The following is a 25,549-nucleotide window of genomic DNA, read 5'->3' as shown; positions in this document are numbered from 1 at the left end:
AATAATAATAATAATAACAATAACAATAATAATAATGCAATTAAAAAACACAAAAGAAAACAAAATAGACCCCAACAACCCAACAGTGAAAGACACACCTTTGAAACGACATGTTTGCTGAGCGGCACGATACACCAATATGAAATTATGAAAGAAGCAAAATTATGCACACACTTGTAGAATCTGGATGTGTTTTGCTTGAGTGAGTGTTTTGTTATCCTCCGCGTCGTTCGTTCTTTCCTGTGACTGTTAATCTTAAAAAGAAGTCAATAACGATTGTTGATAATATCCAGGACACGCAGGGTTTATGTTCAGTGTGGATCTCTGTGTCAACCGATGTAAACTGTCCGTTTTAATAATATATGTTATAAAAACGGAATATCATGATTCATTATTTCAGGTAAGCTTTAACTCTATATGTAATGCAGAACGTGCATTCTCTTATTATGATGCTCTATATAACGCCATAAAATATCCAATATCTAAGTACTAACCCTCACCCCCAATTTTACCAGCCCCTGCCTCTCGAACCCAAAACGCAAAAAAAAAATTGTTTTTAATGACGATATGTATTTCCCTCTTTTTATCCAATGTCATAACCAAACACGAAGGGAGATAATACTCCCCCTTTTCATAACATTATGTGAAATTGTTGGTTTCTTCGATTTCATTATTTTGGCGCGCGCCTGATTTTACAACGATATCACACATTAAAATTTGATCTCCACACATGACTTGTGCCCCCGCTCTGCTCCGCCAAACAGAGGTGTGAGGTTAGGCGTTATGGTGGCGTCGGTGGCCTAGTGGTTAGGCTACCAGACTCGTAATCGCGAGGTTACGGGTTCGGGGGTTCGAGTCGAGGACCCGACGTTGTGCCATTGGTGAAGGCATTTTACACGAATTTTCCTCACTTCACCCACTTGGGAATATGTACCCAGCCATAGACACCTAAAGATCGTATCAGTATGTTAGTGTTTTAGCACCTATAAATGGCCGCTTGCACTGTATGCTTCTCAGGAAGTTGAGGTTTTTTCAGAATGCTCTCAGCTCTGTTTGGGGTAATAGTATAGATTGTGAAGCGCATAGAGCTTGCTGTTGTGCAGATTTGCGCAATACAAATTCTATCTATTATTATTGTCATTATTGATTTAATTTTCAGTACATTGACATCTGACTTATAGATCAAGTAGGAGGCTTACAGTTTTGATACTGCCTGTCTGTCAAGGCCAACATGGACTGTTGTGTGGGGTTCATCTCTATCAGAAATACTCCACAAATAGCAAGTCTCCCCTAAGTAAGAATGGAACACACCGCCCCGCGTGCAAGGTGAAAATCCTAACCATTACACCATAAGCGCCCTTACCGCGGCTCTCTAACCTAAAGTGCAGGGGACCTCTATGATTGCAAACGTCGATAGCCAATCGCCATGTCTTTCATGTCACGATCAGTGGTTATTACCGCGACACCGCTGCTGATCGGTGGCAATTTGAAATCGATTCCCAGCACTTGCTGTGATGTTCTGTCCCGCTTGGAGGAATGCAATACATCGATCAAACGTTTTGGCCAGTATTTGCCGGGTTTTTTTTATACAGCTGCATCAGTGCGGCGGCTATTCTTCGCTTCATATCGCTGGGGCTCTGTAGTGGTGAAACGGCCGCGGTAAAGTGTCTGAATTATCAGTTGTATTATTTTTTAATGCTGATGCTGTTGTGTTCTTGTGGTCGTTGTTTGTTGTGGTGGTGCTTGCAGCTATATCAGACAAGGAAGAAACCCTCTCCCCCGCACGTCCCAACCAGGAAACAATTTTTTAAAAAGATACCATTGTTTTTGTTGTCTTGGGTAGTTGGGTATGGTTGATTTTGTTAGTGTTGCTTTTGTACTGTTGATGGTTTTGGTGGTGAGGGTGGTGCTTGTCTTGGTGGTAAGAAGACTTTTTTTTCCTTCTCGATTGCATAACACTTAAAGTCCGGTATCTGTCATTAATTGGGCCGTCCCGCTGATTTCATCTGTCGGCCCGTATAGCTAGCTTTTCTTGTAGTGTCAGTGGTGTTGGCCACGTTTCCTGTCTCAGGGCCCGTGTGTCCGGCACTGCTGAGGGATGTGTTCAACAGGTCGGTCCGCCTCTTCACACTGACATTTGGGGATTATACTAGTTTAAAACATCTGTTCTTATAGTGTCTCAATTTTGTGTGTTGTGTTCTTAGTCGGAAGATAATCTCTTGTTCTTGGCGGGACAGCTCATGGTAGCTATCTGGTGTCTGTGGTGCTTTAAATAGTGTATACACTCGTATAATAGTTTATATTTCGGTGTAGTTTACGCTGTTGTCTTATTGCTCTCTCACTGCTCCTGTCAGCCTTCTCATTTCCTAAGACACCACAGTGCAATGGAATCCTCTGCAGCATAATCCTCAGACACGGGATGTCCTCAATTACTTCTCACAGACTTGGTAGTTTGCCGGCAGTGATTGCCTGCAGTACTGACATGGCATCTGTTAGGAATACTACTTGGCTTTGGGGGTCTACCACATTCTTGATGATGTTTGCTGCTTGTTTTAGAGCCTCCGTCCGTCTCCCCCTTGTTGTTTGTACAATGTCGCCCTGTTGGGATTGCCTCTGCTTGTCGTCGTCCATTTGGGAACTGTACGTACACTCCCGCTCCTTCTCTTTTCACAGCATCAGTGGCAGATCCGTCCGTATAGATCCTTATCCATGCTTCTCGGGAGTATCTTTCTTCAAACATGGACAGGGTGAGGGATTTCTTTCCCAGGTCGCTGTGGTCATCTTTTGTGGTGAACATAGAGACGGATATTTGTATCATTATGCTTTTGTTTTTCCTTTCCCATGATGGTCCCTCTGGGGGTATGGTTCAGTATTTTCACTGTGGCTTGTAGATGGTCTTGTAGGGATCTTTGTATTTTTCTGCTTTCTATGATGAATATGGATCTTTAAAGTATTGTGGTGTTTGATCTGGCTGTTCTTGAGTGCATTATTATTATGATCCCCCATTGCTGTGGCCTTGGTTTATTGTAAGAGGGCCGTGCACCCCCATCTCCTCCACAGGGCCACTTTAGATGTTGTTTGTTTCATCTTTTCTATAGGAGTTGACCTCATTACCCCAGTGATTATTCGGAGAGCCTGGTTTTGTACTTTTTCCAGAGTGTATTTGTGAGTCTGTGCTGCGATCATCCATGCATTGGATCCGTACTCGAGATGGGGCCTGATTGCGCCCAGATAGACCTGCCTGAATGTTTTCGAAAGTTATTGTTTCTCGCTGCTCCCTGTCCAGCTGCTGCGGTATGAAAACAGCCACATTAATGCTTTATTAAACAGCTTAGCTTTTCTGTCTTTATACTTGTTGGAAGGAGACGTGATAATGGTGGTACTGGTGGTAGTGGCTGCAGCCTTGGTCGGTAGTTATCATATTAATCTTAATTAAATACCTGGATTTTTCATATTAAACTACCCTGAGCTAACAGTCAAAGTGATATCGTAAAACCCCTTTCTTATTTCCCTTGACTCTGTTCTTCTTGTTGTTGTTGTTTAAATGCTATTGGCTTTGCTTTTGGTTTTGTTGTTGCTGTTCTTGGTGCATTTGTTATTAATGCTGTTGTTGTTATTTGTGTTGGTGGTGGTGGTGGTGATGTATGTTTTTTAGTTGTGGGCTCAAATTAGAACAAAGTCCTGCGTGCACGACTGTTGTTATTGTCACTTATGTTGCTTTTTTATATATGAGGCATAGTGGTGAAATCAGTCGCTCGTCAAAATAGTGAAATAAAAGAAATCGATATTTTTTGGGCCGACAGGCAATTTTTTTCTTATATCTGGTTTTGGCTCAACACCTTTTATATCCTTTTAAAAACACACTTTTGTGTGGATTTTACTGGAAAAACTGATTAAAGGCACAACAAATGAAAATTTTCAGTTTCCAAGGACTCTTAAGATATGGAAGTTACAAAACTATGGAGGCCATTTTCTCGCTAATTTTACCTCTGAATCCAGGAGAACCTGACCTCCTTCAATCGCAAATATTATTCATCATAGACCCGTATTTTGTTCACCAAAATGAAGGCAAATGAACAGGCTTTAGGGTGATACCAATCACCCCATATGCCCAAATATTGACGAGCGCATGATTCCACCACGTTCTGACACGTATACTTATTCCGAAGTTGTTGTTTCTACTGCTGGTGCTGTTACATTTTTTTGTGGTTTATGTTTTGGTAGTCTATGTTTGCTGTTACGTTTATTGATGCTGTTTTGTCGTATATTTTAAAAAAGTACTTGTTCTATAGTTTGGGAACAGAATAATAGTAGTATAATAATGAAATTGGTGCATCATCGGTGGACAGAAATACATTTTTGGCTTTGCAATATCATTTGAATCTGAGCGCATTTGATGCTAGTGTATCAAAAACAAAACAAAAAAGTAAGGAGAATAATTGAATAATTAAAAAATCTCAAAATTGTCTTTACAACATAGACAACAGCTTGAGATTACAGAACTCCCCCAGGAGGTCACTTCAAGGTTTGAGGTGTTATCTTCCAACGTTTCAAAGAAATCAAACTGAAATGATGATTTATATTATGATCGTGCATATCATATGTATATTAATACTTAATTTATACACATAACATGTAATGATATACCATTATTACATATTTGTGTGAGTACTTGTTTGTGTGTGCGTGAGTGTGTGAATGTGTGTGAATGTGTGTTTCCGTCTGTGCATGTGTGTGTGTGTGTGTGTGTGTGTGTGTGTGTATGTGTGTGTGTATGTGTGTGTGTGTTTGTGGCTGTGGCCGTCTGCCAGCCTGTAAGTTTTTTGTACCACCTTCAAACAACATCTGCTTCCCCCCCCCCCCCCATTTACGCCAGTCTGTCTTTTTAAAATCCTTTTCTGCTTTCTTTATGCCTCTCTTCTTCCATCTTTGTCTGTCTGTCTGTCTGTCTGTCTGTCTGTCTGTCTGTCTGTCTGTCTGTATGTCTGTCTGTCTGTCTGTCTTCCTGTCTGTCTCTCCCTCCCCACTCTCTCTTTCTCTCTTTCTCTCTCTCTCTATCTCTCTCTTTCTCTCTCTCTCTCTCTCTCTCTCTCTCTCTCTCTCTCTCTCTCTCTCTCACCCCCCTTCCGTCTGTTTCCACTTCTTTCTGACTTTCCATTATAATTGTTACCTCTTAATGTCTGGCTATCTCTATTTCTGTTAGTCTGCTTTGGTCGCTTGCTTGTCCTTCCCCTTCTCTATCCCTTATCACCTTCTCTGCCTTTTCCCCTCCCTTATCTTTCCGCTTGACTTACCCCAGACTGCGGGAATAAAATATTTAAATGCCAGCAAAACCATACCAGGAGAATTGCATCTCACTTCTTTCGGCGTTCTTTTTCATCGTTCAAGCAGGACAGCGCACAGCACCCAACGACTGCGCTGCTACTATTTTGGCTAAAAACACAAGAGTACTCAAGAGTTACAAGAGTGCTCAATATAATAATAATAAATAAACAGGTTTAAAAATGAATAAATAAATAAATGAATAAATAAATAAATACATAAATAAATAAATAAATAAATAAATAAATAAATAAATAAATAAATAAATAAATAAATAAAGAGGCAAAGATCGAGGACACTGAATAGAAGTACACACAAGTCGTTCTTAATTCGCCATGGAGAGTCGGACAGTTTACTCAAAAGCAATGGAATTCCATAAACACAAGATGAAATGAATGTCTTCCCTGGAAAAGTAACGAGAGTGGGGCATCTTCAGAATATAGATATATCTGGCCGATCTTGAGTTTATTAAGCATCGCTCTGAAATTACGCGAACAAACATTATCCAACTTATTATTTGTAAGTATATACATACACAGTCACACACACACACACACACACACACACACACACACACACACACACACACACAGATGAATAAAGGATAAAAGAAACTCGTCTCTGTGTAAAAATGAAAGGCTTAAACTTTCCAGCATTTTGACTTCAATCGGAGAGCGGTCGCTGTTTATTTTCGTCACGCAGCGCTGGAGTTCAAGAAGGAAAACTACCGTATCGATCCTGCCCTTGGAGAGAGCTAAAACATGTGAAACTGGGAATCGATCTTTGTAAAATGTTGCCATATGTGGCTGAAAACGGTGTTTAAAGTTTATCGTTAAAGCGGATAAGATATGTCAAGTTGTATGAAGATATAAAATGGCATTGAGTCATTAAACTTTATAACAGCTCTCCATTTTATATTGTTCCTTTTTAGATGCGTGCTTCCCTGTTGTTCAAAAGCAAACTCAGCCAGGCATAATATTTGTAACGTGATCTTCCTCGTAAAATGACTTCGATCGAAGTCGGGCAGGGTTGATGTTATGGTCTCAAATCTTTAAGAGCATTCTCTTTTGAGTTGTACTAAAAACGAATAGGACATGGGTTTGAAATAAACTGTTGCAGCCATAAATTAATACTAATATGACAACTGGGGCATCGGCAGATTCGAACAACACAACCTCTTACTAAAAACAACAACCGCAAACAATGAAAATAATAGCCACAACATCATCAACAACAACAACATCAACAACAACAACGACGACGACGACGACTTCTACGTCAACAGCAACAAAGAGAACAGTAAAAACAACAACAGCAGCAGCTGCAGCTGCAGTCTCAACAACAACAATAGCTACAACAACAACGGTAGCTCGAACTGTAAGTGACCGTTGTTGGCCTTACGCCAGTTTCCAAGACTGAGTCCATTGTCGAAAAACAAATTACTGTTTGAGTCAGCTTATAACAAGATTGACGAGTGCTTCCTCGAGGCCTAACTAGTCTTCAGCTTTTACTTTGTGAACAAGACTGTTGACAACGAATATTGATTAATTTGATGACAGATATTCTATTTTGAAAGTTGGCTTTTAAAATGCTCTAGTGGTACTCCACTCAACTGATCCATGTTGTGCAGTTAATTTCAAACATGAGCCAACAAGGAAAATGTGCCAAGTGGCATACGAAATGGATCCAGTTATACCGGAACATTATTGCATTCATTTAATCTCAGTTCACCGTCCTGTCTTTTTTATTCAAAATTTAAAAAAGACAAAATATAAATTTTTCGGGACTTATTGTGATAAAAATATATTGTTTGAAAGCACTTTGATTTCATTCACGTTAATCTAAAGTTTAAAAGGTATTCTTTTATTTTTCAACTCAGGGGCAAGGGGAAAACTGGCTTTCATTGACGTGGAAAAGAATCACTGTGCGTTTTTAGAATGAACTGTTTCCCAAAGTGGCTGACCATTAACAGGCGTCTGTCATGAAAAGGTAGTTCTTCGTGTCTGGGTATAAAGGACACCGGCTTGGTTTCCATGGAAGAGAAATATTATTCGATTAAGTATGCCGGTTTTGCATTGTGATGTATTCCATCGTACTGTGTTATAAACGAGGCCAGGTATTTGTGGTTGGCAATGTGTGTTTGCTCCTTTTGTCCTATAAAACATATATCATCTATATCTCTCTTCCTTCTGCTGTTTGTATGTTACTCTGTAGTGCCGCCTCTAATCTTCGACATATAAGGCTTATTTGTATTACAAGTACCATATAATTCTTTCCAATAACTAAAACTAGTGGGTCATAACCGAAAGACAAGTTCAGTGCATAAAGCCAAATAGATAAGTAAATAAACTTTAGCCTATTGAGGATTAAAATAGTAATTATTCACGTACTCACCATTTCTAACTACAACATGCTCTAAAGTAAAAACTATCTTATGACCTTCACAAACTTGTGTTTCTCTCCAGGAACTCACTAGATCGTACAGCCCGTAGGGTGGACGCCTGGACCCTGTACTGACCACCACAGAGACCAGGAATCCGGTGTACGCCCTTATACACAGCTGAGGGATACACACAACAAATACCCAGTTGTCTATCAATGACATAAAAGAATATCGAGCACATTTAGATATGGACACAGCGGCCAGCCAAAATCGCGCTGAGGATTACCGTAAAGAATTCGTGGATAAAGGGACAACGCCTACCTCCTCAGAGACTGATAACTGCTCAGTTCACACGGAGATAGAGAGAGTGGCAGAACCTGGATCTTCTGGCAAGAGGAGGTGGAGGTCAAACGAGAACAGAAGACAGAATAAAGAGAAGAGCAGGAGTCAGGCAGGAAGTAAACGGAGAGTTGAACTTCGAGACTATCGCTTCAAACAAAAGTCTTTAACAAATAGAGAATCATCTCTGGATAGCGGAGAAGGAGGGGGCGACGAAGAAGAAGACGATGGAGACTACGCCGTTAAGCAAGAAAATAGTGGGGATAAAGAGCTCTCATCAAATTCAGGTAACAGCGAGAGACAAATGGACGTCAGTGGTTATGATCCAAATGTGCGAAACACAGGAGTTATATCGGACTCGACTGGAATTCTGAAGCGCTCTCCTAACCCCTATCTGGTGAAATTCCCCCAACCTTGCCAGTTCTCTGCAGACAGTCGTCTCCTTTCTGAAGTCGTGGTGAGCCCGTTTGGGGAATCGGCAACATTGACAGAACAGCAACAACATAAACTCTCCGTGGCGACCTACGACTCGGCCGTGTCCACAATGTCAACGCCGTCGGCCGTATCTGTGTCGATGGAGTCTCGAGTCTTCTCTTCTCCCAGCAACTCGGAACGCTCCAAAAGCTCCATCTCTCCCAAACGACCTCGCTCACCGGAGCTAACGAAAGCCCTCAGACTGAGACAGGAAAAGCTCAAGCGTAACCGTGACATTGACGAAACCAGGATCCGCCTGAAGTGTCAGCATGTGGGAGAGAAGCGGGACAGAGGAAGCAGCAGAGGTCAGTCCGGGGAGAGGGCAGGCTCAGCTGCTCAAGCTAGGAGACCTGTGCTAGAAAGAGCGAGATCTGAGGACTCTAGTAAAAGCTTTCTTCGACATTTAGCTGGCAAAGACAGTAGCTGTTCCTTAGGAAGTATGAAGGAAGTAGAAGAGAGGTATTCCCGAAGAAAAACGCGATCAAAATCGGACTCTATTAGCAAATCGCCACTTTCCTACGAAAACAAAGGAACGTCACCAGACGACAGCCCCATGCAAAACACAATGACACCACCGGCCATTATTGAAACTAGTGCAACGTCTGAGGTGTTCGAACGTGCCCCTAGTTCTTTACATGACAAAAATTATCCATCTACCCATACTGCTGAAAGACCGGTGACTCTCACTCCACTCGAACGTCGAGATTCATCAAAGTCTTCAAGGTCGAGAGATCGAAAGGATAAAGAAGCGAAAAAAACCTCACAATACTCTTCAGACAACCCACGAAGTAGTAAAAGCAAAAGGTCGTCCCAAATTTCAAAGTCTGAGAGTGTGAAAAACGCCTTACCCGCCGACGATTCAAATCCACAGCCTGCCCTTCCTGAGTCTTCCAACACCGATCATCCCACAAACCCAGCTCGTTTACCTAATGAAGATACGAGTCATGGCAGGATTCCCCCGCCGGAAACTGCTCTCGACTCCCTGGCATCAGCTCAAGAGGTTGAAAAAACGACTGCTGTTACCATGGACGCCATTTTGAGAGACGGGCTTCCGGATATTCCAGCTTTGGTGAGCATTATGTTACTTTCATTGTTTTGTGTGCAGAGTCCCTTATATAAAAGTTTCTCACTGCTAACACTTGCCACCGACTGTCTTTAAAGTGCATCAAATCCATCATAATCTTCCTGTGTGTCAATTTTTTTTCTTGCCCTCTCTCAAAATCCCATTCCTTTGTTGCAACAATGTCAAACCATACCTAAAATATTTCTTTTTAAACCCTGTACGCTTTGGAATTTATTCTTCCACGCCCTTCTTAATCTACTAGTGACAGCTTTGTACAGCAGACCAGCTATTGAATTATTGCTTTTGACTTGTTTTTCATTGTTGTGTTTGCTGAGTTATGAGGACTTTCAACATGTATGTTTTTAATAGCAGACAGTTTTAAAGTTATTAGTATTACCTATTTTGTCATTCACACTACAGGAACAAGATGTCAAACGGTTTTATACTGTCCTAGGGTGCTGTTGGATAGTGTATGTGTATGTGTGGGGGGGTAAATGTGCGTGGATCCATGTGTGTGTCAGTCTGTGTGTGTAAATGTATGTGCCTGTGTGCGCGTGTGTATAGATAAACTCGCACAAAAAAGTCTAGGAACAAAAATTCCAAGAAAGATAACTGAAGAACAGTTTAACAAAATTTATTCATTTTTTCCCAAAAAGTTGCTTTCGACTCTTTAGATTAAGTGTGTACAATTTCAGATTTCAACAAAAACGAGAAGTTCGTGTAAAATGAGTTTAAGTCACACTGGTCGGATTTCAAAAGTCTGAACAGCCATAGTTCTTCATGAACATGTTCAATAGTGGGTGTAGCCACCCCGTTTGATCAAACACTCGGCACAGCGTCGACGTATGGACAGGACATGCCTTCGGAGGACTTGTTGCAGTAGGTTCTGCCCCTCCTGGACGAGGTAGCCAAGAGTTGCTTAAGGTTTTGTGCAGAAGGGTGGTTGTCTCTTATCCACCGGTCAATGAGATCCTAAATGTTCTCTTTTGGGTTCAAATCCGGACTACAAGCTGGTCAGTCCATGCGGGTGACAGCTCGCTGCTGCAGGAAGTCCCCAACGATGCGTGCGCGATGTGGCGTGGCGTTGTCGTCCTGCAGTACAGCCTGGGGTCCAATCTGTTGCAGGAGAGAAACAGTAAGGGGGGACGCAGGATTTCCTTCCTGTACCTTGCCACGGTCAAATTGCCCTGTATTTGGTACAGGAGGTCTTGTGGTGAGCTGAGAAGCCTCCCCACACCAGAACGGGCCCTCCACCGTAGGACGCCACCTGCTGGATGCACTCAGGGTGGAACAGCTCTCCTCGGCGCCCCCAGACGTGGGCTCGCCTGTCTGGGTGCAGCAGGTTGAATCTGGATTCGTCCGAGAAGACTACCTAGTCCCACTGACATTGTGTCCACTGTGAATGGCGAGCAGACCACGCCCGACCAGCTGCTGTGTGGGGCAGCGTGTGCCTTGGGCGCCTGGCAGGGACACGAGAAGCGAACTTGGCTCTACGGATACAGTTCCTTACCGTCTCCTCACTCTCGTGGACATTGGCTGTCACCCGTAGTTGGTCCCTGGTGCCGTTTGCAGTTGTGATTCGTGACGTAACGGCCTGTCTGACGATGAACCGGTCGATGCTGTCGTTGGTCAAACATGGCACTCTGGTTGAGGCTTGTCCTGGATCCTTCTTGTCGCTCGTCATCGTTCTTGCAGCCTCCATGTGACTGATGGGGACACCCCAAGTCGATGTGCAACAATTGGGAACGTGGAGCCATCTTGGAGCCAGGCAAGGACTCGTCCTCTGTCGACGTCAGGCAGTGAGCGTCGTTGGACCATCGTGTTGTAATGAAACGTGGCTGAAAATAGCTGCCTTATAAAGGGTTGTAAGGGAGCAATAACCACAGCTAAGACATCTGTTTAGCACGTGCCAAGCCTAGTTTTAGCTAACAGTCCCTATGCCAATGTTGCTGAAGCAGAGAAATTTAGCCCATTTTTCATGATTTTCGACTGTGTTTCAGAATGCCGTGCGCCGTCACTGTGAAGCTGGTGCGGGCAAATTTGCTGTACAGGCAAACTGTGTCTAGTCGACAGTACGTGTGCCAAGTTTGGTTGACTGATCTTAACGAGTTTGTGAGATATTGAAGTTTAAATTTGACAGCTGAAAACACAAGCTGTTCCTTGACATTTTTGGGCGAGTTTATGATTGGTTTGCCTCTGATATTAACAAATAAAATCACCAATTGCACGTTAAAAATTGGCACATCTATTTCGGTGACACCGTTGCCACCACTACACACAGTTCCCATTTTATCCAACTTCTGAGAACAAATCACTGCTCGTGAGGGTTAACATATTTTAGAAGTGCCAAAGAAGGAAGTCCTAAATAAAGAGGCCTTTAAAGAAACAACAACAGATACCATAAAGCTAAAGTGAATTAGATAAATCAACCAAAGACGTGTGGTTTAAGGACACCTGAGGTCGAAGGTATAAAATCACTCAGAAGTAGAATTTTAACTGACACTGATTTTAGCCTCGGTAACTTGAGGGTGAAGTTCATGCATAATACCAGTTCCTGACTGGCCACATACGTCATATCCAGATTATGAGTAAAAAATGAAGGTCAGTACAACAGATGAGCAATCTACGTCACTGGTGACGCGACAGTATGCATTACTGGTATAGTGGAGCGTGTTTTAGAATTTTAATTTTTGGAATATTGTTTTTTTACGCCCCATCGACACTCTATTAAATCATTTAGGAGGCAGAATTCGGACCCTGTCTGTCACGGCTAACCCGGGCGGAGTGGGACACAACATCCCAGCAGAAAGACTGGGATACTCGATAAAAATCCTCACTACTCGGGAGTCAAACTTGTGTCTCCTGCTTGCAACAACGAAACCTCTAAGCGCTACACCACTGACGCCTGAGGAGATTTAGGATAAATCACAGTTTTACAAGCGTGTATATTCAAATGCAATCAGTTATTCATTTGTTTTAAAAGAACTGATTGAATGGTTGTCTGCTCCAGGAGAACACCACGGAGTCCGTTGTCATTGATTGGAGAGGTGTCTTCCGGGTAGAGATGATGCGTCTTCGCAGAGAGGTGAACGAATTCCGAAAATTTTGTCAGGATCAGGTCAGTCTTTCTTGTTGAAGTGTTTTCTGTTTTCCTTTCTGTTGTTATGTACGTGTGCGCTTGTTTGTGTTTGCGTGTAGGAAGATATATCAGTTTAAAGTGAGAATGACAGAAGAAAAATAGATGACAGTACCATCCAGCTTAGCGTCGTGGGAAGTGATGCTTTTTCTGTTTTTCTTCCGAGTGTTTGTTGTTATGTATGTACGTTTTTGTTTGTGTGTGCAAGTTTAGGTGAGGATTACTTTGATTTTAATGCTTTACAAGTTCTGCATTAGTTTTAGTAAATGTGTTATGACACTTGAAATACAAAAAAGGTTATATAAGTGCCTAGGATAAGACTCTTTCTCTCTCTCTCTCTCTCTCTCTCTCTCTCTCTCTCTCTCTCTCTCTCTCTCTCCCTCTCTCTCTCTCTCTCTCTTTCTCTCTCTCTCTATCCGTACGTCCTGGGGTCATTTTGTACCCCCGGGGTTGTATTTTTCACATTTTAGAATACTTCTGGTGCGAAGATATCTTTGAAACTGTCAGTATTTCTCAAAAAATCATTTTGATAGACTGCTATGCAAAGCGTACGGAAAAGATTAACATGTAAATGTTCCTCTTTGGAAAGTGGTTGTGGCACAGAGTTTCCCAGGGGGCTCTCGTGGCCTAGAAGTTAAGGTGTTGGCCTCTCATTCAAAGGTCCCAGGTTCGAATCCGGGTAGCGACCAAAAAAAATTCTTCTCTAAAATTGTCTCCTTTCACCTCCTTCCCTGCTCTCTAGCAATGTTCTGTTGTCTGCTTTCATTTCCACTTTCTGCCCCCACCCCCTCACCTCCTTTGCCCCCTCCTCTGGGCTCCTGACTCTTTCTGCAGCCTTTCTTCTGCTACTCCTTGGCCCCTCCTTACTGCTGTCTTTCTGCCACACCCCTGATCTTCTGGTAAGATAGATCTACACCTAGCCTTCTCGGACAAGGGCGAAAAATATCGGAGGGCCCGTGTGCAAGTTGCGCACGTTAAAGATCCCTTGGTGGTCTAAAATCGATAAGAGTAGGCTTCGGCCGCCACCCGGGCAAAATTCAAAATTTCCTACCAACTGAAAATATTAGGTGTGTCCCGCGCGCTCATATGACCTATGCAGTTGTGAGCGCCGTAAAACACTTTACAAAAACAAAAAAAAACAAAGAGTTTCCCACGTCGCATGGATCCTATAGTAAAACACGACGTACGGATAAGGTTAAAGGAAAGAAGAAGCAAACCACAACAGAGTACCTGGTCTCTTACAGAAAGAAGAGAGATAGAAAGTATGTATGTGTGTGTGTGTGTGTGCGTGTGTGTGTATGTGTGTGGTAAATTTTCATTTACATTTTGTTAATTCTTTGCCAAATACGAAAAAAACAATATACTCTTTTTATATATAACACAACGTTAAACTGGAAAGACAAACAATAAATACTGATTGCCGATTGGACTCATGATTGGTTGTCTTGTCAATGAGGGATTTGTCAGTCTTCGGTCATTGTAACCGTGCGAGTCCCCTGTGTTTTACCAAGTCAGCTCAGTGTGGTTCTGACTTCATAAATTATACACACACCCATAAAGCACTCTCGAATACCAGGAGCAGTACGTCAGCAATAGAGACATACTTCACTGTCGGTTTGCCATCGATTATAGTTCCCTACCTGAAGAAAGATATAGCAGTTTACGGCGAGCATGACAGAAGAATAATAGATGACAATACCATCTACCTTTGAGCATTAAAGCCGTGGGAAGTAAACGCGACAGTCATCAGTGTTTTACTGGGAGGATTTGAGTCTTTGGTCAAGCATTGGCGTGCCGCAAGAAAGCAAGATTCTGGCGAGGTTTAAGCTGTTGGGGAAGATGAACAAGAAGAAAATCAGAAAGTCGTCTTGATATACTCGGCATATCGACTTCAAACGAAGATTCGTCTCACTATACGGAATCTGGACTCAGTCGTATTAAGTCAAACGTTCTCTACACTGGCTAAAAGGACCGGATTCACAGAACACAGATAGCGGGCTTCTCAGATTTTATCTCAGACTTCCCTAAACAAAATTTCACGAAACAAGGCGTGGTTTTGAATCCGGGGCTTTAGTTTTCACATGATTCCCATTATGGTGAGTATCAAAATCATGGTCTTTTACAAAAAATAAAGATGGACTACTGCTTTCTGTGACTTGTTCTCTCCTCGTGCTTGTAAGAAAAACTTACAAATTATCAAGGGAAAAGTGATAAATGTTTGAGCTGTTTATCCCTTTTAACACAGTCAATGTTTAGAATGTGGCATCTTTGAATCAAGAATAAGTTTGAGTGAATACTATCGAAAGTCGTAACCTAGATTTTGAAATCATTATTTGAATAGGGTCGTCTGTCATTCTTTCACTGACTTAGGAGTAGGTGGCTGGCCAATGTCATGACGTGACCTTCTTTGTCTGCCTATTTTCAGTGTTGTTATTGGCCTTACCTTTTTCTGGTGAATTGTCGAATCAATCGTGCCGATAAGTCTAGATTTCCTACTCAAATCAACCAAATTGTTGGCGTATAAAAGTTGTAACTTGAAAATTATAATTGCATATTTATGTGTCTTGAAGGTATGCGTATAGTCACAAACTCGGTTTATCGTTTCAAAATTTTTGGGACTGAAAACGACTGAACTGTAAAAACTGGATTACCTGGAAACGTGTTTGCAGCCAGAGCTCAGGCGTTTTTTTTTACCCCTTATCATCATCTGGTCGGGTCACGACAAGGAAGCTCTAAGACTTGTTAACCTTATTTCATTTTAAAAAACAACACAACATAGATTGGTAGTAAATAATGTATTGTGCGGAGCAAATATATCCATATTGTTTTACAAAGGGTGGGGACGGGGGTCACAACTGGCATTTGACCAAGATAATTGATCAAAGCCATGTCTTATCTAAGAAGGTCATGTCGCGCCGCTGAAATACAACACGACACACTAGGAACCATAAAAAGTAGAAACGTTTGCTTCCCAAATACGTCAATGGAACAATTAATGGCAATATCGACAGTGGGAATGAGAATATCAGGTTGAACGCAGTTCTGGCATGTTGGCTGTCACAACCCATTGTTTCCCGAAACGAGTCCGATGATGACGACAATTCCCCAAATTTCCTGGGGCGTGAAATCCAATCTTGATGCAATAACAGCGGGAAGCCATCTCTCGGGATATTCAGAAATATATGGTCACTGGACAAAAATTGTTTATGCATCGGAACGCTTGCCCATGCATGAAACAGTTTAAATACCGTATCGATGGCGGGTTCGAAGGATTCGAGAAATTTTTAGCACTTTTAGGTTTATTTTTGGAATTCACGATGTCAACTTAAGCATCAAAGCACCTTTAATTATTGGTATGCGTTGTTTGATCATCTACCTAGAGAACCAATTATCTTTGAAGCGTGGGTCTTGCTAATTTAAAGTACCAGCGCACAGTTAGATGCGACTAGGTATGTGGCACACTTTATTTATCAATATGCAAAACATATCGTTCTACTTACAGGGTATAATAAACTGCTAATGTGAAGTCATATGACCAGAGATGGTCCAAACTACCTCAGAACTACTTTCATCTAGGGAAAGGAAAAAGAACAAATATGTCAACGTTGCATTCTAAAAGACTGGACTTTGGGACTTCGACTTCTTTTTTTCTCCTTTTTTTCTGTTTTTTTATTTAGTGTAGATTTGTTTCCTATATACGCATGGCATTTTTGTAATTATAAGGTTTTGAGTTTTTAATTTTAGTTAACTAGCTTTGCTTCTGGGTTAGAATGAGATTTATATTATGGTATATGATATATAATAGCTATTCAGTTGCTGTGGCCAGCATTTTGTGTGACCCTACATTCGTTCCGACATAGTTTCGTGTAACTGATCGGATGTAGAAGTGTACCCTGTTATACAAATAAATCGGTTCGTACGATCGGAGTAAAATCGGATCAGGTCAGAAAATCAGACTGCGCTGTGTGTGGCTGACCTCGTTATCACGTAATCGCCCTCCTCTTATCTGAGTGGATGGATTTGTCCAAAGAGCTTCCTTTTCGATTTCATGTATATGTGTATAGCAAACAAGCATGGGCTCGCAAGATCAGATAGGAGAAAGTTTAGACGTGATGAGTCGAAGAAACACAGAAGAAATCTAAACATTGTCAGAAATATTTGGGTAGACATTATCGAATACGTTATCATTTGAGTATATTTATTCTGAACTGTTTCTATTTTTTGAAAGATGGATACTAAAGCGTATATTCCAGGTGGATGATTATAAGTGTGTGTGTGTGTGTGTGTGTGTGTATGTGTGTGTGTGTGTGTGTGTGTGTGTTTGTGTGTGTGTGTGTGTGTGTGTGTGTGTGTGTGTGTGTGTGTGTGTGTGTGTGTGTGTGTGTGTGTGTGAGCGCGCCCGTGCATGTGTCGATTTTTATTGTGAATTTTTTTTTTTTTGGGTGGGGAGAGGTAAGAGGGGAGCTTAATACTGTCTTCATCTATTCGAAAACACACTTTTCTGTATGGTTTAAACTAAAAAAACGTTGATCAGAAGCAAAAAAAAAGTAGAATTTCAGTTTTCAAGAACAGCCACGCGTAGGAAGTCACTAAACTTTGGCGCCTATTTTCTCGCTAATTTCAACCTCTAACACCAGGAGATCCCAACCACCTTCACTCGCAAAATCTCAACTTCTATTTAAGATAGATGGGAATCATCTTATCAAAAGAAGGATAAACGAACAGGCATTAAAATAACACCTATAACTCCATTTGCTCAAAAGTTGACGAGCGTGTGATTTCACCGCGTCGTGACACAAATAACCTAAATCTGACTAGTATGCATACTGAAGAGACAATAAAATACACAATTCCGAGGCAAAATGTTGCCCTTTATTAATGAACTTGACCAGCAAACCAAGTTCAAACTTCATGTGTATCAAATGTCTGAAAATACCCCTCCTTTCCGGATAAATATCCTTCTCAGTCCAAATAATAGCTCTCAGCCATGAGAAAATCAAAATAACCTCACGAAATCGTTTGTTTTCTCAGCCAATAAAACTCACGAAACGAAACAAGAGAAACAAAACCCAACCAAACATTGACCTGTCCCGGGCGTTTACTCATTATATTTTTGTTTCTCGTGAACAATTTTCTCGACCCCTTGAAGCTCAAGCTAGCAGCAGCAGCATGAGTAGCAGCAGCAGCCATTGCCAGATTCCATTTGCAGAGATTATTTATTGAGTAATTGTAGAGGGCAAACAAGATCAAATAGAATGCACGTTAGCGTTATATCGCGCCTTGGTAACCCCCCTACAAAGGATAAACACACGCTCATGACTACAGCCACTCCCCAGCGTAAAGCGTCCCGATATCTGTGAAAGTGCCGGGGATAAGACCACCACGAAGACTGCTCAATCACACGACGGCTAAGTTAAGAGAAAATATTTGGTTAACAGTTGTCAAGGAAAGAGAAACGAAATCAACAATAAATACATTCGATATGTGGGCAGAAACATTACCTTGAAGTAAGCAGTCAAAAAGAAACAAAAAGAAAAAGTTATTGTGAAACGGATGGTTGCAGTAATCAAGTAACTGACAATATTTCGGTCGTTTGTTTGCTTTTTTACGTATAGGTATTGTTGAGCGAAATGGGAAGACAATTGATAAGTTCATGAAATAAATGTTGAACACTTGCTGATAAAAGCTAAGTACCATACAAAATCCTTTTTTGATCTTGTAGAATTAATCGAAAACAAATACCAAACAACTCTATTGGAATAAACGTTGTCACGAGAATGTTTTAAAGCAACGAAAACTATCGCAACCAAAAAAACCAAACCCCAAAAAACAAAAAAAACAAAAATAATAAAGAAAAGGATAGGTAAAAAAGTGAACTAAGCATGAAACACTTAATGGATATAACTGATGGTAAAAAGATGTAATCTATGAACGCAAGAAGTGCAAACGTTTAGTTCCTGCAGATGGGTTTTTTTCCGACTGTGACCTGCTATATGGGTGCGAGCACTTGGTTCAAGATAAATAAATCTAGGTGCAGCGTGGGGGTACGTGGAGCTCCTCATACATCCAACTGCTTCGTGAGACGAGAGCTGAGGTGAAATTATATAAATTATTGAATTCTTCGGGGCTGATTGTGAGGGTGTTTCAAGCCAAATCCTAAGAGTTTTTGTGTTCTGTACAGACGATCTTGTTTTGTCGTCCACATGACGCAAACAGTTCGATCGATAATTAAGCTACGGGAAATGTAGCGCAGTTAGTCAGACATGAATACACTCATAATAACTAAAGCTAGTGTGGCAGGAAGTTGGTTGAGGTTTATTTCCTTTTCACCAAGAACAAAACAGTAATTATTACGATTATCACCATCATAATGGGTTTCATCATTGCTTCAAAGAAGTATAAAAAAATCGTGGGTATAATGAAGTACTCAATAATTATGTTCAAAAACTGTTATGTTTCAGCTCTAAGGCTTCATCAGCATCATGATCAAATAAACTGGAGAAAACCGGAGCTAAGAGAGTAATGTTCATAAACAACAGACTCCTAAAAGCTGCAAACTGCTTCTTCCATTTTTCCCCTCCTTTTTCTTTCTTTCTTTCTTTCTTTCTTTTTCCTTCTTTCCTTTCTTCCGTCCTTCCCATCCTTCATTCTTCCATTTTTCTGTCATTCCTTCCTTCGTTTATTTCTTTCTTTACTTACTTTAGGGGGTGATGGCGAGACACACTTATTGCCAGTCACTAGTTTGCTTACCCAGTCCCATCAAGCACATCCGACAAATGATACGGAATGTGCTCCCAACTTTAGCATGCGTCCGTTGAAAGTTAAGGGAGGAGCGTCTAGAGGTGAAGGCAGGAGGGGCGCAGATGCCGCTGTGGGCACAAAGAAATGCCAGGCAGCGCGAATAGCTAAAGGGAAAATCGAAGCCCGTGGAAATGGTTTCTTCCGTGCCTTCCCTAAATGTCAGAGTGGTGATTGGGGTCTGGAACAGAAATTATCGATCAGCTAATAACACACTGGTCGATCATCATCGACTGAACGGGATAGGGTCGAGTGACTGATAGCCTTAGCCCGAGGCCGATCGACCCGTCCACCCCTCCCCGTCCCCCCCCCCTTTCCCTTATCCCACCTCCTTCTTCCTCGAAATCCACCCCTCACTCCCCCTCAACCAGTCCGCCCTCACGAGAGCGCTTGGTTATACTATAAGTGGAACGGGTAGACTAAAATTCTATTCAATGTTCGAAATTCAACGTTCGAATTGACAAAGAAAGACACTCTTAGCCCACCACAAGCCAGATCGTTGGCTGTTGTAAGGCTTTTTACTGTGAACTTTCCATACATAATATGAAGAGTTTGGGTTCTAATCCGTATAGGTTTTTAGATTTTTCCTATCTGCTTAAAAACTTGAACCTCATCTCGAAGACCCGGCGGCAAAGGCCTTTATCTTCAACACAATCTGTTCTTTGAATTAAACGATGGTAGTGTTTGAACCAAAATCCCTCCCCCCTTTTTTTTCAACGGGGAATGTTTGCATAATGTGTGACATTTGGTTCTCTTGTTGGCAAATACCTTTATCGAAAGTCGAACTACCGGCTTCTTTGCTTAGTAAATTGTAGTTTATAATTTCCTAGCCTCTTGTTCTTGCCTTCAAAAGTTCCATTTTTCCCTCGATTTTCTCTTTCTTTTCGAAAAATGAAACAAAAAGATTCTAATAATTGGTACTCTCCATTCGGTCATCTTGTGCCCCATCATTTCTACAATATTAACTCTCCTCTCTCTCTCTCTCTCTCTCTCTCTCTCTCTCTCTCTCTCTCTCTCTCCCTCTCTCTCTCTCTTCCTATGCTCACCTTGTTAGCTTTGTATGTCTGTCTGTCTGTCTGTCTGCCTGTCTGTCTGTCTGTCTGCCTGTCTGTCTGTCTGTCTGTCTGTCTGTCTGTCTGTCTGTCTGTCTGTCTGTCTGTATGTCTGTCTGTCTGTCTGTGTACGTATGTCTGTCTTTATGTCTTTTTTTCTCTCTCTTTAAATACTTTTCCCTCCTACCGTTTTTTCTGAATCTATGAAACGTCCTCTTTAACACAAGCTAATGCTACAAAGATCGTATTCGGGTTAATTTTTTTTATCTCTAAAACTGGTTCACATTTGCATGAGTTGAATAGGAACCTGTCTGCCATGATGTTTAATTCAAGATAAAATACAATAATTTTGCTGCCATAATACTGATAATACAGCAAAAACGATCCATCAGATCAGGATATGCAAAAGCCTGAAGACGTAGATATATACAAGAAAGGTAAAAAGAGAAACAAGAACAAGTGACATCGGCAATATACTACTGTAACAAAAATCAAGACAGTCAACACAATGGGTGAATTATGAAAGCCTGCATAATACTAAGCGTTTCGCTTCAACAGACGCTATTTATAAGATTAGGAATGGGCTTTCGTCTACACTGCAAGTCAGGCTCCACCCAGGCACTGTTGAGTACACTCTATTACAAAGATGAAGATACTTCATAAAGCTTAAAATCATACTACAAAAACAGATGTAGTTCATTCTTGTTAATGTTAAGCACGGTAGTGTTAAACGCGTTGTTAAATTCGGCTAGAGCCAATGTCAAAAATACAAGAAAAAGAACTATCGACTTGAACGATATAATATAGAGTAGAGCTTCACAAAGACTTCAATTGTACCTTGCATCGACACATATAGGGACACAAAAAAAGGTTGAGTACATAATGTACATCCTGGGTGCAGTACCTGTGCTGTAAAAATGTGTCGACAAGATGGAAGCACACTTAATAACCTTCCCACATGGCATGAGCAAAAGGTCGAAAAATAAGAACTAGAGAAGGTAGTGATACGTTCCTAGAGCTATCGAACAACCTTTACACTGCTTAGCAATCACCGCACTCTCTTGAACAACGCCAGTTATCGTTTGTCAATAGTAATATCAAAGACGTAATAATTCTGTCTATAACCTACACACAGGCTAAATATATATATATATATATATATATATATATATCCTTGTATTCATTCAACGCCCCCTGCATCCCTCCATCCATCCACCCATTCTTTGGCTAAACATACCGATCCATTTATCTCTCAATTGGGTTCATCAACCATCAAAAGTCAACACGAGTCAAGAAAAAGATACCCATGTAATACCTTATCTCTTTAATATTTTGCATGATCGTCGACATAGTAAAAATAATAGTAATTATGATAATGATAATAATGAAAAAAATAAAATATTAATAATAATATAATACTAATAATAATAATACGTAGCATTTATATTGTGCTCTTACTTTTTTAGAAAACAAGGTCTTAGCGCTGAGTTGTAATTTAAAATAGACAAGACACTGACACAGAATATGAATTATTTTCTGTGGTAAACACGATCATGATCTAGAAATATTGATTTTTACACTGTATTTACAGACTCAGTATTCTCTATGTGTCTCATTTTTGTGGGAGGAGGTTTGACGCCCAAACAAGGAAAAATGCATTCTTTTCTCTCTTTCAACAGATCAAACTACATGCACTGGCTCTGGAAAATTCATGGAGTGGAAAAAGCCGGCCAGATGGTCTGCAGTCCAAAAATGGTCTCAGGTACATTGTATAAAATAAAGATCAGCTTAGCTCTCTCTCTCGTCTGCAACCGTAAACACAAAAGACGCCAGAGTATAGAATAAAACTAACTGTGCTGTGTGTTGTGCGTTTTTAACCAAAACAACATTTCGCACCTTTTAACCTTGGTTTCTTTCATGGTCGCGAAAAGTCACGTCGCTCTCATTATAATATAACCCTCTTTATAGTAGTTATAACAATGACGTGTTTACTCCCCTTCTTCCTCTTCCATTCATTCACACACATACACACGCCCGCTGTCTATTGTCCCTTACAGACCAAGCGAACCCCCACGGATCAGCGAACAGTTGAAAGACCTGGAGGTGAATATGGAACTTTTCCAGAAGAAGCAGCGTCTGCTTGACCTTGAGACTGAGATCCTGGCCAAAGAAGAGCGTCTGTCTGGTAAACAGAAGGACCTGGAAGAGTATGAGAAGGAGGTAGTTTGTTTACTCGCCATGGTTTGAGATCCTGTTTGAGGTTTACTTTTTGAGTCCACAAAGCTCTTGTTTGTGTGATAATTGATAATACACAGTATAACAATGTGTTTCTTGTCGCATACAATGTATCCGACAGTGTTAAAAGTACAACATGTTTTTAATGTCGGTGTTTTTAAGCCCCATTCGGCACAATTTTGATCATTTATGAGGCGGGCTTCCGACCCTGCTTGTCAGTACCATGCTGAGAGGCAAACAAAATTCCAGCACAGGCAGTCGATAAAAATGTCATCCCCATTCGGGAATCGAACTTTTGTCTCCTGTGTGCGACAACGAAGTGCCTGACTGCTGCACTGCAGAGCTGGTATTAAAAGTGTTTGTTTTTTTAACGAAAATATCAGAGAGAAAAATAGTTAAGTAGTATTATAAACAAAGCACAGCCATAATATGAACACTAGATTGTCTAAATGGAATAAAATAAAGCAATGTGGTCTAGTGGTTAGGCTCTCGAAATCGCAATCGGAAGGTCATGGGTTCAAACCCCATCAGGGGCCCGACATTGTGTAATTGGGAAAAGTGTTTCCCGCGAATTTCCCCGACTTTACCCAGTTGGGAATTACTACCCGGCTAAAAGAGGCAAAACATCTTGTTGGTTTGTTAGTGTTAAAAAGCTTATTCAGCTGTTTGCAGTGTATGTTTCCCGGGAAGCCGTGAATTTGTCTAGGTGATCCTGGGTATGGTGAAGTAAAAATAGTAAAGAACATAGAGTCAACTGCAGAGCACAGATATGCGCTCATGCATAAATGAAATATTATTAATATATTAGTATTTGTTGTACTGGTTTTATTATAAATAACTTTACCCAATCTTTTTTCATTATCTTGTGATAATATATAATAAGCGCAGAAAGCAACATGTTTCAGAGAGGGGAAAAAAACCTTTTAATTCATTTTAAAAATCAAGTGTAGCTATTTTATACACATTTTCTAGCCCTTTTTACAACGTTTAGAATTTCAAATTTTAAAATATTAATATAAGTATATTTCTTGGACACGTGCTACTGATATCATATATAAAGAAACAGTACAATCTTTTTCTTTTTAATTGTGTCTCCAAATTTTTTGACCAGCTAGATTTTGATAATCTGGCCAAATTACCCTTCTTCTTTTTTTTTTTTAACAAAAACTAATACGGGGTGCCCACTACGGCTGGATTGAGCCGATCGCCCGACTCCATCGCCTAAAACTGAAAACAAACACGTTTGTTTTTTAGGCGATCGAGTTTGGCGATCGGCCCGATCGGCAGATCCCATCCGTAGTGGGCACCCCGTATAAAACGCAATGTGTTCCCCAGATCATTGATGTGGAGGCCATGCTCAACCACAGACAGGCTATCTGTGACAGGCGACAGAGGGCTCTGGTGTCTTTAGACGAGGTTAGAGCTCGTGGGACATGCATTCTGTTATTTTGTAGTTTTTGTCTTTTTATGTGTGTATGGGAGGGGGGAGGTGTGTGTGTGTGTGTGTGGATGTGTGGATGTGTGTGTGTGTGTGTGTGTGCGTATGTGAGAGAGAGAGTGCTGTGTGTATTTGTGTTTGTGTGTGTGTGTGTGTGTGTGTGTGTGTGTGTGTGTGTGTGTGTGTGTGTGTGTGTGTGCGTGTGGGTGTGTCTGTGTATGTGCTTCTGTTTGCGCGCCTCTGTTTGCGTGTAGGTAATTTTTGTGTTTGCTTTTGTGTGAATGTGTTTGAGTGTGAGTGAGTGTGTGTGTTTTTGTTTGTGTGTGTTTGTGTTGTTTTGTTTTTGTATGTGTGTCTGTGTGTGTATATTTGAGTGTGTATGTACGTGTATTTTTGTGTGTGCATGTGTGTGTATGTGTGTGTTTGTGTGTGTGTGTGTGTGTTTGTTGTTTGGGGTTACTTTTCTGCTAAAAAAGGTGATGATGACAGCGATGGTGATGGTGATATGTATATAAATTCAAGTGCACTTCGTCGTTCCTGTTTATTTTTGTTTTGAAAGGTCGCCCTAGGAGTTACACTGTCTATTGTATTATTGACCCAAAAAAATTCAACATATCCTAAGAAGAAAAAGGAAAGCTTAAACGAACAAACAAAAACCACTGCTAGTGTTTATACGTTTTTCTCATATGTTTTCCATAAAAATAAAGCGCCACCCAAAGCACTTTTGTATTGTGTTTATGAGAATATCTGCGGCTGATTTCAGGTTTACAATAGCTATTTTTAACGACTAGTGGCAACCAACGGTTGACGGCGTAATTCGGCTCCCAATAACTGTCAATTGTGTTTCGTCTTAAGTAGGGTGGATGCTTTCCTGGGTAGTCCAATGTTAACGATTAGGTCGAGGAAAGGTAGCTGGATGAAGAGCTGTTGAGAATTATGCCAAACAAAATCTGACAATGAATAATCAAGGTTTTTGACGCTGGAAATAATATAATATTATGTGTTTTAGGTACATAAGTTTCAAACTGTTTGGAGTCATTGATGACCCGTAACCTACCCTGGCCTATCATCGTGTCATATGAATTAAATGTATGCTTTGCATTTTCAACATTATAGTACTCCTTTACAGCATGTATAAAAAAATCAGAGGCGCCTTAGGTGTTTATATTAGTTTTCAAGGTCCACAAAACATCTCAAATTTTCATCTAAGCGAAATGTTATTATATTGAATTTTTAAAAGATTATTATAAACGTATAGAAACGAATAAGTAACGGAACAAAAAACAATTTATTGGTCCTATTAAGAGCA

The 25,549-nt window shown here is 40.9% G+C and overlaps 1 protein-coding gene across 1 annotated transcript in view; it reads left to right on the top strand.

Moving 5' to 3' along the window:
* LOC101857469 (pre-mRNA-splicing factor CWC22 homolog) overlaps window positions 1-25,024 on the top strand; it is a 58,736-nt gene extending 33,712 nt beyond the window's left edge. The window contains exons 2-7 of the mRNA XM_035968409.1: window positions 7,788-9,587; window positions 12,592-12,699; window positions 22,247-22,329; window positions 22,625-22,787; window positions 24,138-24,218; window positions 25,004-25,024. Of these exons, the coding sequence (XP_035824302.1) occupies window positions 7,953-9,587; window positions 12,592-12,699; window positions 22,247-22,329; window positions 22,625-22,787; window positions 24,138-24,218; window positions 25,004-25,024 (2,091 nt within the window). The 5' untranslated portion in view covers window positions 7,788-7,952. The remainder of the gene's footprint in view (window positions 1-7,787; window positions 9,588-12,591; window positions 12,700-22,246; window positions 22,330-22,624; window positions 22,788-24,137; window positions 24,219-25,003) is intronic.
* The last annotated feature ends 525 nt before the right edge of the window (window positions 25,025-25,549 follow it).

Source organism: Aplysia californica, unplaced genomic scaffold, assembly GCF_000002075.1.
Source record: "Aplysia californica isolate F4 #8 unplaced genomic scaffold, AplCal3.0 scaffold00057, whole genome shotgun sequence".
Taxonomy (NCBI): domain Eukaryota; kingdom Metazoa; phylum Mollusca; class Gastropoda; order Aplysiida; family Aplysiidae; genus Aplysia; species Aplysia californica.
This window is presented reverse-complemented; position numbering and strand designations above follow the sequence as displayed.